This window comes from Protomyctophum bolini (assembly GCF_963924005.1).
Source record: "Protomyctophum bolini genome assembly, chromosome: 10".
Taxonomy (NCBI): domain Eukaryota; kingdom Metazoa; phylum Chordata; class Actinopteri; order Myctophiformes; family Myctophidae; genus Protomyctophum; species Protomyctophum bolini.
The window spans coordinates 45,255,082-45,267,581 of record NC_137871.1 but is presented as its reverse complement, the minus strand read 5'-3'; the positions used below and the strand labels follow the sequence as shown (position 1 = coordinate 45,267,581).

General features: G+C 46.5%; 2 protein-coding genes across 2 annotated transcripts in view; both read right to left on the bottom strand.

Annotated features, from left to right (window-relative positions):
• The window catches only part of igbp1 (immunoglobulin (CD79A) binding protein 1), a 9,042-nt gene extending 3,842 nt beyond the window's left edge, over window positions 1-5,200 (bottom strand). Inside the window, exons 1-3 of the mRNA XM_080774672.1 lie at window positions 4,929-5,200; window positions 2,998-3,304; window positions 547-737 (exon numbers count right to left, since the gene is read on the bottom strand). Of these exons, the coding sequence (XP_080630798.1) occupies window positions 547-737; window positions 2,998-3,304; window positions 4,929-5,194 (764 nt within the window). The 5' untranslated portion in view covers window positions 5,195-5,200. The remainder of the gene's footprint in view (window positions 1-546; window positions 738-2,997; window positions 3,305-4,928) is intronic.
• A 5,491-nt stretch (window positions 5,201-10,691) lies between these two features.
• The window catches only part of LOC308322328 (testican-1-like), a gene marked incomplete at both ends in the record, with an annotated part of 26,356 nt that continues 24,547 nt past the window's right edge, over window positions 10,692-12,500 (bottom strand). Inside the window, one exon of the mRNA XM_080773530.1 lies at window positions 10,692-10,879. Within this exon, the coding sequence (XP_080629656.1) occupies window positions 10,692-10,879 (188 nt within the window). The remainder of the gene's footprint in view (window positions 10,880-12,500) is intronic.

Genomic DNA, 12,500 nt, shown 5'->3' with positions numbered 1-12,500 from the left:
AGTGTGTGTGTGTGTGTGTGTGTCCAGTGGAAACCTGGTATGAATCTGATCTCAGGTCAGAATGGGTTAATCAGACCAGTGTGTGTGTGTCCAGTGGAAACCTGGTATGAATCTGATCTCAGGTCAGAATGGGTTAATCAGACCAGTGTGTGCGTGTCCAGTGGAAACCTGGTATGAATCTGATCTCAGGTCAGAATGGGTTAATCAGACCAGTGTGTGTGTCCAGTGGAAACCTGGTATGAATCTGATCTCAGGTCAGAATGGGTTAATCAGACCAGTGTGTGTGTGTGTCCAGTGGAAACCTGGTATGAATCTGATCTCAGGTCAGAATGGGTTAATCAGACCAGTGTGTGTGTCCAGTGGAAACCTGGTATGAATCTGATCTCAGGTCAGAATGGGTTAATCAGACCAGTGTGTGTGTGTGTGTGTGTCCAGTGGAAACCTGGTATGAATCTGATCTCAGATCAGAATGGGTTAATCAGACCAGTGTGTGTGTCCAGTGGAAACCTGGTATGAATCTGATCTCAGGTCAGAATGGGTTCATACCTCCTGACGTGTAGTAGGTAGTATTCCCGTACTGCCTCATCCTCTGCGCGTCCTCCGTCCACCGCCTCCCTCATCTCCGCTATCCGCGCCTCCGTCTCCTTGCGCTGGCGGTAGCGCTCGATCTTGGCCTGCCGCTGCGAGGCCATGGCCACCAGGTCTGGACCTCTAGGGGGCGCTGCTGAGGAGGAGGCCTGAGGGAGAGAGAGAGGGAGAGAGAGAGAGAGAGAGAGAGAGACGAAAAACCACAACCGGAATCAGTGATGCACCGAATATTCGGCCGCATTTTTTTTAGCCTATTCGGCGTGGGGGCCGAATAGGCAGAAAATATATCATCGAATAGTGTACATGCAATTAACCCATTGACGCCTGGTGCAACGTATACGTTGTTCTACCCTCGATGCCGGCCGCGCTCTCTGTGTCTCATCAGCTATTGCTATACATGGATGGGTTAAGTAGCATGTGACGCGTCAAACTAGGGGGTTTTCATGATTCATGAAAAAAAAAAACACTCCTTGGTGTTGTAGCATGAGATATGATCTATGATATGATCCGATTGCCCATGGCTGTGTACTTGTACGTGAACACAAATGTACTAGATATGTATTGTGTACGGCCTGAACCATAACACACTCTATAGTCAGCTCCCGGAGCGGAGACATTTAGACAGCAAGGTCAGCGTGCTGCAATTTACTATTTACTATTTACAATTTAGGCATTTAGCAGACGCTCTTAATCCAGAGCGATTTACATTAAGCAAGAACAAAAGAGCATGGGAATACATCACATAAAAACATTTATCATGAAACATGCGTAAGCTAAGAAAGTAACAGTGGAATATAAACTATACATCTATACTACTATGCTATACATATGTACTATGACGTGCTATGACTACATACAATGCAATTATAGTGCTGTCTACATAACATGCTATAAGTCTGTATCAAATGCTATCCAAGTCTACAGAAATGCTATCTAAGGGGGTGGGGTAAGTGCTATGGGCCATGATGGAGTCTGAAAAGGTGGGTTTTCAGACTACGCCGGAAGATTGGGAGTGATGCTGCAGTTCTGACTGCAATGGGAAGTGCATTCCACTGTTTTGGAGCCAGAAGGGAGAAGAGTTTGGGACGTGTGGAGCGTTGTTGTCCCGGCGTTTTTAGTGAGGGTACTTCCAGCTTCCCCCAGCTATTGGCTGGTTGAAGACCAAGCGAGCTGCGGCATTTTGGATCAGATAGATTGTGATGTCTAGTCAGTGACGTCATTAGGACACGAGGATCCAAAAGCTATATATGTTCTGTATGTATGTAATAAACTTTGTGAACGTCTTAGCGTGATACTGTCTGGTGTCATATTATTGTTCTCCCGGGCCGGCCCGTCTGTCTGTCCGCTGCCGGACCAAGGAATGATTCAACCGGGTCGTCCCCATATATGGGGGACAAGGGGAGAGCAACCTAGTCCCCATATATGGGGGACAAGGGGAGAGCAACCTAGTCCCCATATATGGGGGACAAGGGGAGAGCAACCTAGTCCCCATATATGGGGACAAGGGGAGAGCAACCTAGTCCCCATATATGGGGGACAAGGGGAGAGCAACGGACTTGAACTCATGCTTCCTTCATGCCTGAGTGTCCAAGTTGCTCCAAGTTATTCCAACCAGTTCCTTTCCCCTCCATCAGGCTGGCCAGGGGGAGGCAGTTTAGTGACCAGGATTACAGCATGTTTTTGTGAGGGTACCTACCCTAGGGGACACGGGGAGAACATGTGAGGGTACCTACCCTAGGGGACACGGGGAGAACATGTGAGGGTACCTACCCTAGGGGACACGGGGAGAACATGTGAGGGTACCTACCTACCCTAGGGGACACGGGGAGAACATGCAAACTCCACACAGAAAGGCCCTTTCGCCAACCCCGCCTTCGGGTATGGGCACTGATGACGCGGAGGAGGAAACACGCCGCCAGCACCCACAGCGTCCCGAGCGGGAATCGAACCCAGGAAAAGGGTGTGTGTTTTGTACAAAACTAATGTGACCACCTGGTCACTCATGGTAAACTGCTTTAGTCTACGGACCTCCATTAAAAAAACAAGCATTAAGCATTATGTTATACTTTAGCTATTGAAAAATAGCAGATCTACAAGCTCATAGCGTGGCACTCTTGTAGATCTGCTATTTTTTTTAAATCATGAACATTTTGTGCAAATCTTTGAATATATATTCTTTCAGAGCCAACGTTTTTAACTCAATTTCTTGCTCCTGGGGTTCCCTGGAAAACAACATATTTTCAGGCCAAATACATATATACGTTTTGGGGTCCTTGACATGAAAAAGGTTGAGAACCACTAACATAGAAACTGAGTTTTTTTTTTCCCAAGAAAAAAATAATTTTGTTGAATCGTTTCCAGGTAAAAAAACGGGTAAAAACCCTTGACGAAATCCAGTAATTCACGTACCTTCGCTACGACACTTCCTCCTCCGGACCCCTCCCCTTCCTCCTCCTCCCCTTCCTCCTCCTCTTCTTCTTCTATGGTGGAGGTCTTGGGCATGGCGAACCTGGAGACGTTGTACTCCTTGCATCGCCGCAGGAAGTCGTAGAAGTGCGCGCGCGCGGCGCGCACGGCCTCCAGGCGCTTGGCGCGCTCCGACAGCCTCATGGTGAGCGCCCCCTGCAGGGCGGGCAGCAGCAGGTAGCGCACGTCCGCCGTGGCCACCTCCTCCAGCTCCTCGTTGCGGCTGAACAGGTCCAGCTGGGACACCATCCTGGACCAATCAGAGCGCTAGTTTTAAGAGCCAAGACCATCCTGGACCAATCAGAATTTCAGAATGCTAGTTTGAACCATCCTGGGCCAGTCAGAACGCTAGTTTTAAGAGCCAAGACCATCCTGGACCAATCAGAATTTCAGAATGCTAGTTTGAACCATCCTGGGCCAATCAGAACGCTAGTTTTAAGACCACGCTGATCAGAAGGCTGCTCTTTGAGAGCGGCGTGCAGCTGGTGGTGTTTATGTGAAAACAATATGTAATATAATATGTAATGTATAAATGTAATAATGTAATATAATATGTAATGTATAAATGTAATAATGTAATATGTAATATAATATGTAATGTATAAATGTAATAATGTAATATAATATGTAATGTATAAATGTAATAATGTAATATGTAATATAATATGTAATGTATAAATGTAATAATGTAATGGTCAGTGTTGTTTTCGTCGACTAAAACTAAGAGGCGAAAATGCTCGTCCGACTAACCTTTTTTCACTGACGAAAACTAAATGGAAACTAAATTAAAACTAAGCTACGATGACTAAAACTAATTTAGTCAACAAATAAAAACTATGGTTGCATGCTGAAAATAGCAGATCTATAAGCTCACAAGTGTGAGCTTATAGATGAAGTGAAGTGACATCACCTGGTCTTTAAATATTCAACATGTCATATGACATGTAATCTGATGAAGTGACATCACCTGGTCTTTAAATATTCAACATGTCATATGACATGTAACCTAATGAAGTGACATCACCTGGTCTTTAAATGAATGCAACATGTCATATGACATGTAATCTGATGAAGTGACATCACCTGGTCTTTAAATATTCAACATGTCATATGAAATGTAATCTGATGAAGTGACATCACCTGGTCTTTAAATATTCAACATGTCATATGACATGTAACCTAATGAAGTGACATCACCTGGTCTTTAAATATTCAACATGTCATATGACATGTAACCTAATGAAGTGACATCACCTGGTCTTTAAATGAATGCAACATGTCATATGACATGAAATCTAATGAAGTGACATCACCTGGTCTTTAAATATGCAATATTTATATGTAATAATTGTGTAATCTGATGAAGTGACATCACCTGGTCTTTAAATATGCAATATTTATATGTAATAATTGTGTAATCTGATGAAGTGACATCACCTGGTCTTTAAATATGCAATATTTATATGTAATAATTGTGTAAACTGATGAAGTGACATCACCTGGTCTTTAAATATGCAATATTTATATGTAATAATTGTGTAATCTGATGAAGCAGTGGTTTTTCAACCGGTGGTCCTTGAGGGGTTCCAAATGATTGTTTAAGACATCTGCGCAACGTTACTTAATTTACCAGAAGTCTACACAATTAGAGAATTGTTATTTGTGATCAATGTATGCCTGTTAATATCTCTCCTAATGTTACCGACGTCAATACAGCATGGAAATGTGGACAACATGTTATCCAACAAAATAATAACAACAACAACAACAATAATAGTAAAGCTACCTGGTGGCCTCCTCCAGTAACAACAATAACAATATTATTAATAATAATACTGATAATACTAATAGTTAACAGTAAAGCTTTAAGCTACCTGGTGGCCTCCTCCAGCTTGCCCAGCCCCAGGCGGACCTTCCTCTGCACGGGGCTGGAGCCTCCGGGCTCCGCGCTGCTCTCCACCTCCTCATACAGCCTCCAGCCGTCTGTAAGCAGGTCCGACAGCCTGGGGGACTCTCCGCATGACGCCGGGGGTCCGTCGGGGGGTCCGCGGTCTGCTTCTGACGACGAGGACGGACCGCCGACGACGCAGTGAGGAGAGCCACACACAGCGCCGCTGCTGTTTACCGTGTCGTCCGCCATCTTTGTTTTGCCGCTGGCCATTCGCCCGCCTCGGCTTCCGTACGTTACGGTTCAGTGGTGTTGCCAGATAGTGCGAGAGACACAGGCAGACGAAAGAAATATCCCGATGTAAACCTAGTGTTTGTTTGTTTGTTTGTTTGTTTGTTTGTTTGTTTGATTGATTGATTGTAGAAGGACCACTTCACCACATTTCAACCTATCTTCATAAAATTAGTCCTCACTAATGTTCATGATAAAATATCATTTTTTCCCCTACACATTTCCCTACTACATTTCAAGCACATCTCAATACAAAGACTGTTAACTGTGGAGACAGTACACCATAAAGCATTACACTTTTTTACAATAGGGTCCACCATTTTCAATTCATCAGAATTCATGTGTGTTTACATTCGTACAGTAGCCTATAGGTACAGACTGTAGCCTACGGCTAGGTCACACTACCGACATTTATTATACGATTTTACAGAAAAGAATAATTAAAAAGTATATAAGCTTATAATAAGCAGACATGGCAACGCATTGGGCTTTCCATGTGGGCCTCTCGGCTGCAGTAGCGCCTACAATCCGCTAGATAGAGATGTTGTATGGAATTAGATTAGTGCCAAAATACATGAATCTGAATTCAAGTTCTGAATCTCTGAAAATAGTTTTGCAACAATAAAAATCCGTTCTGAATCTCTGAAAATAGTTTTGCAACACTAAAAATCCGTTCTGAATCTCTGAAAATAGTTTTAATACTCTATGACGCTACCGTGATAAATGACAGCACAGGCAGTTAAACTCTACACCGCTTTCAATCAGTGGTCCACCAGTGTGTGTGTGTGTGTGAGTGTGAGTGTGAGTGTGTGTGAGTGTGAGTGTGAGTGTGAGTGTGAGTGTGAGTGTGAGTGTGTGTGTGTGTGTGTGTGTGTGTGTGTGTGTGTGTGTGTGTGTGTGTGTGTGTGTGTGTGTTGGCATCATATGCAGAGACCCACCGGTGGGACGCGAATACCCTCTCTGAGGACCCTTGACCTGAAGTGCTCTCGGGAGGTTCCCTGGTCAGGAAGTGCCCCTCCAGCTGAATCCAGTTCCCTTGATTAGGGTGCAGGGTTTTTTTTAAACTGTTTGGAAATGCACTCGCCCTCCTTGTGCAGAAACAGGGTGCAGACACCATCCGTTGCCATCATGCCAATCAAACATTTTGTTTGTACTTATATATTGCATTGCATCGTGTATATGTTTGTGGATTTCATTAATATGGACATTTAATCAATCAATCTTTATTTATACAGCACATTTTCCAGGCAGCGAGTGCAGTTCAAAGTTTTTTACAGTAAGAGCAAGAAGAAAGAAAAGAGCTTTTAAAAGGAATTACAGCGTGACTGATGTCATATGTCCATGGTGATTATGAATTGTGTTAAATGACTGATGTCACATGTCCATGGTGATTATGAATTGTGTTAAAAGTTGTTTTTCACGGTGGGGTAAATAAAGAGCCCTTGTGAACATCAGTTGGAGCGTTGTCTATTCTGCATCAGATGAAGATTGTCTAGGAGGAGTTAATTATTTATCATTTATTTGTGGCGGTTCTTACATTTGTAGGTCTTGGTTTCCATGCGGACAGAGAGCAGGGCTGCACAAGGCAATGGAGTCTAGATCGGCACAGACTCGCTCTTGAGGGCTTTATGAGCCACTTCCACTCAAGGCTGCTTTAGTTTGGGACGACACTTAATATGGCGCAGCCTCGCGTGAACGCGCATACTGAGGGCGAGTGGTTTCAGAAAGGGCCAACCGTTCCAAATAAGTTCACGCTTCACTTTATTTAACGCCATCATGGTTCTCAACTGGTTCTCAACCCGTGGTCTGGGGACCGCCTGTGGTTCCAGGGGGTCCCCATGCAGATAAATGATGGAAGAGTTGGTAACCAAATGGACCCGATATGTGTATGTTTACCTCTTGAGAGTGTAACATTGAAACCAAATGGTCCATTTGGATTCAAACCCAATAGTAACAGAATCCATTGAAAATCTCTTGTTTGGGATTTCAACCATAATACCGACCCATCTATCGGAATATCGGATTCTCCTTGTGAACTATACCCCCAAAAAATAATCATATTTGAACTGGGGACCCCCCAAAAAATAATCATAATTTGAACTAGGGAAATAGCAGATTTACTCGGTGCCGCGCTATACGAGCTTGTAAATCTGCAATTATTTTTGCTTGTAGATCTGCAATTTTTCAACAGCTAAAATATAACATAATGCTTAAAACACTATAATGGGGTTCCCTTTTTGCTGTATGGTTATTCCTTTAGGCCTGGATTTGAAAAAGAAAAACACAACACTCGTTTCTCAACAAGGAACTTTGATGTGAAGAACATGCATCGATTAACGGAAGAACATACGGAGAAGGCGCCATCCCGCTCGGGGAGTTCCATTCAGTGAATCACACGTTCTATTGGGGTTGAATAACCTTCAACGCCCATCTAAGACTTAGGAGGACTTATAGAGAGATGACTAGGTCATTTGGAGCAGGTGCGACCTTCCTCAGGCTTGAGGAAGATCACCAGGCAATCGTATTCGGGTTTGTGAATTAAAACGGACTCGGTGTGAATCTTAACCTGACTCTGCCAGCTGGGGGCGGTATTGGGTAACCATGTTCCCCAACACAGCATCCATCTGGGATCTCTCAGGGAGTTGAGCTATAACACCGAACCGCTCGTGGTTCGAACCAATCAGCGTGAGCTAAGTGAAACCGGATGTGACGCTATATAGACACGTCAATATGATTGGTTGTGTTTGCACGCCCACACGGTGATAGACAGACGGTCCCATCCAATCATGAATCATCTACCAAGTATCTTGAAAAAAAGGAACAGCCCCGTCATCGAATTTGCTCCCGAGATCCCAGATCCCAATAAGCTGTGAAACACATTTGTGTAGCAAGCTTCTTGGATCTGGCAGCGTCAGGTTATGTGAATCTGCCCTTAAATTAAATCTCATGTACAACGCACCGATATTGTCCGTGCACCTTACGGTCTAATATCAACAACAGTATTCACCTCAGTCACGTCTAAACCCTCGCGTATGCACTGCACCCAGATGGAAATGCCACGTGGAAATACATTACACTCAGCGCTGGAAGTCCCATGAACACATGGCAGTGAATGGAGCTGGCTGGACCAGCTCATAAATCGATTGATTGATTGAAATAATGTATTAACAGTTTGCAGAATTTACAGTACATTTCAAGCACAAACTCAATACAAAAACTGTTAACTGTGATTTGGACGACCCAATAAAGCATTACACTTGTTTACAAGAGGGTCCGCACCTTGTTCAATTCATCATAACATTTAGAGACGTACAAATAGACACTTCTATTTAGTCAAAGAACAGAACAGGAATTTTACGGGGGCCAGAAATGCAGCCGTCCGTAGGTGCCCTTTGAGAAACAATACTTATGAACCTTTGAGACCGTTGTCATATAATCGGTTCAGGGACATAAACGAATACAGTCATACAACACATTATTGTCTGCTGTGTCGCGTTATGTACTCTGTGTAACTTTATAGAAATATCGAGGGAGCGCAAAGAATACGCTTCTGAACGTACGGCGCAAGTATGGCGAGAAACCCACCGTTTCCTGTCCGACAGCCAAATCTCGCGATACCTCCGAGACGGAAACGATACGGCGATGAAACGGTGTAACGTGCGCTCTGTGCACATCGACGTGATTAGAAAACCACCTGTGATAAGTCTTCTTTTATATTCCTGAGACGATTATAAGACAAATAAAGGTCTCAATAATGTGTTGATAAATAGTGTTTGTTCATGAGCTGGTCCAGCCGGCTCCATGTGTTTCGTTCACTCCTTCCACCGTCTGATAAAGAGGCTCCAAACTGTGGGAAATCTTTAACCCCTTTAGGCCTGACGTGGACAGTTTTCTGAAAAACCCCATGTTTCTACAGTATGTCAGTGGTTCTCACAGGGTTAAAACCCCATGTTTCTACAGTATGTCAGTGGTTCTCAATATATTTCATGTCAAGGACCCCCAAAAATATATGTAATTGGCCGCCGACCCCCATCTGAAAATATGTTGTTCCAGGGACCCCTCAGAAGCAAAGATTTCAGTTAAAAAACGTTCGCTCTGAAAGAATATATATTCAAAGATTTGGGCCACATTTTCACGATTTTTCAATAGCTAAAGTACCGGTATAACATAATGCTTTAAAACACCAAAAAGGGTTCCTGTCCACTTTAGAGCTCAGTCCAGTCCAGTGTGCGGACCTTATTTTCTTTTCTATTATTTAACTCATTCACTGCCATGCGTTTCACGGAACTTCCGGTGCAAGGTTTAGTTGCCACCGAAGAGTCACGTGACTTTTGGTCTGTTCCTATTGGCCGGTTCTGGTTCTGGTCTCTGGATGGCTTGGTGACAGACAGCGGCGACAGGAAGGGGAGGGGCATGGAGACCAGGAAGGGGGAGGGGCATGCTGAGAGAGCAGGACGTCTAAAACAGTTTCCAACGGGTCCAGCAGAGGTCGCTGTTTTCCCCACAGTGAGGAACAGTTTATTTTTTCTTCTTTTTTTACATTAGGATACGGGAACCAGTGCCCCCTAGTGGAGGCCGGGGTAGGAGGAGGAGGCGGAGTTTGGGGGGCAGTGTTAATTTCGTCGACTAAAAAACTATGACGGAGAAAAAAAAGTCAATAAACTAAAATGTCAGGGAGGGACTAGTGGAGAAGAGATCCAGTAGAACTAAATGTCAGGGAGGGACTAGTGGAGAAGAGATCCAGTAGAAGTAAATGTCAGGGAGGGACTAGTGGAGAAGAGATCCAGTAGAACTAAATGTCAGGGAGGGACTAGTGGAGAAGAGATCCAGTAGAACTAAATGTCAGGGAGGGACTAGTGGAGAAGAGATCCAGTAGAACTAAATGTCAGGGAGGGACTAGTGGAGAAGAGATCCAGTAGAACTAAATGTCAGGGAGGGACTAGTGGAGAAGAGATCCAGTAGAACTAAATGTCAGGGAGGGACTAGTGGAGAAGAGATCCAGTAGAACTAAATGTCAGGGAGGGACTAGTGGAGAAGAGATCCAGTAGAACTAAATGTCAGGGAGGGACTAGTGGAGAAGAGATCCAGTAGAACTAAATGTCAGGGAGCGACTAGTGGAGAAGAGATCCAGTAGAACTAAATGTCAGGGAGGGACTAGTGGAGAAGAGATCCAGTAGAACTAAATGTCAGGGAGGGACTAGTGGAGAAGAGATCCAGTAGAACTAAATGTCAGGGAGGGACTAGTGGAGAAGAGATCCAGTAGAACTAAAACAAGTCATTTTATTCAAAATTACTAAAGCAAAAAAAATACAGTCGACATCAACACTGGTTTTGGGTTGTGGGGGGGGGGGATGGACGGACACTGGAATGGCTTCAGATCGTCTTCCCTGGTTGGCTGACTGAGGGGGGCGGAGCCTCAGATCGTCTTCCCTGGTTGGCTGACTGAGGGGGGGCGGAGCTACCAGACGTAGCCAATGGCCTCGTCGTCCTCTAGTTCCCGGTCCTCGTCGTCCTCGATGGCGCCTCGGGGATGGACACGCCCCCCTCGCCTCGGGCTCCGCCCACTCTTCCGTTTTAGCTCCTCCTCCTGGTTGACCACACCCGCCACACCGCTGCCCACGTCCCCCGAGTTCTCCTGGTCCTCGTCTGGAGACAGACAGACAGACAGACAGACAGACAGACAGACAGACAGACAGACAGACAGACAGACAGACAGACAGACAGACAGACAGACAGACAGACAGAGTCAATAATCACGTTAAACCACACCCTCTCGTGTAATATTGCAATTATGCAACAGTTACCCTTAAAACTAATAAAATCGCTGAAAAAAACATATTTTTAATGACCAATGTAGTCACTACGACCACAAACGTCCCAAGAAACTAGCTATAGCCTAGCCACCCAGTTTGCTATAGCGCTCTGGGAGAACAGAGCGGCTGAATTCTCTGTTTTGATTGGGTGTGGAGCGATGCTCGTTTGATGAAGGCTGTTTCAACCAATCAGATTGCTTCCTCGAAACGACCTGTGATACAGGTGTGACGATACAATTCGCGAGTTTACGGGAAATTCGGGAGTTTGTTGGAAAGTTTCCTGTAATTTACACCTCCGTGCTTCAGTGACCGTACTACAGCTGGGGCGTCCCGCTGTGACACGTCAGTGACCGTACCACAGCTGGGGCGTCCCGCTGTGACACGTCAGTGACCGTATCACAGCTGGGGCGTCCCGCTGTGACACGTCAGTGACCGTACCACAGCTGGGGCGTCCCGCTGTGGTACGTCAGTGACCGTACCACAGCTGGGGCGTCCCGCTGTGACACGTTAGTGACCGTACCACAGCTGGGGCGTCCCGCTGTGGTACGTTATAGTGACCGTACCACAGCTGGGGCGTCCCGCTGTGGTACGTCAGTGACCGTACCACAGCTGGGGCGTCCCGCTGTGACACGTCAGTGACCGTACCACAGCTGGGGCGTCCCGCTGTGACACGTCAGTGACCGTACCACAGCTGGGGCGTCCCGCTGTGGTACGTCAGTGACCGTACCACAGCTGGGGCGTCCCGCTGTGGTACGTCAGTGACCGTACCACAGCTGGGGCGTCCCGCTGTGACACGTTAGTGACCGTACCACAGCTGGGGCGTCCCGCTGTGGTACGTTATAGTGACCGTACCACAGCTGGGGCGTCCCGCTGTGGTACGTCAGTGACCGTACCACAGCTGGGGCGTCCCGCTGTGGTACGTCAGTGACCGTACCACAGCTGGGGCGTCCCGCTGTGGTACGTCAGTGACCGTACCACAGCTGGGGCGTCCCGCTGTGACACGTTAGTGACCGTACCACAGCTGGGGCGTCCCGCTGTGGTACGTTATAGTGACCGTACCACAGCTGGGGCGTCCCGCTGTGGTACGTCAGTGACCGTACCACAGCTGGGGCGTCCCGCTGTGGTACGTCAGTGACCGTACCACAGCTGGGGCGTCCCGCTGTGACACGTTAGTGACTGTACCACAGCTGGGGCGTCCCGCTGTGGTACGTTATAGTGACCGTACCACAGCTGGGGCGTCCCGCTGTGGTACGTTATAGTGACCGTACCACAGCTGGGGCGTCCCGCTGTGACACGTCAGTGACCGTACCACAGCTGGGGCGTCCCGCTGTGGTACGTTATAGTGACCGTACCACAGCTGGGGCGTCCCGCTGTGACACGTTAGTGACCGTACCACAGCTGGGGCGTCCCGCTGTGACACGTCAGTGACCGTACCACAGCTGGGGCGTCCCGCT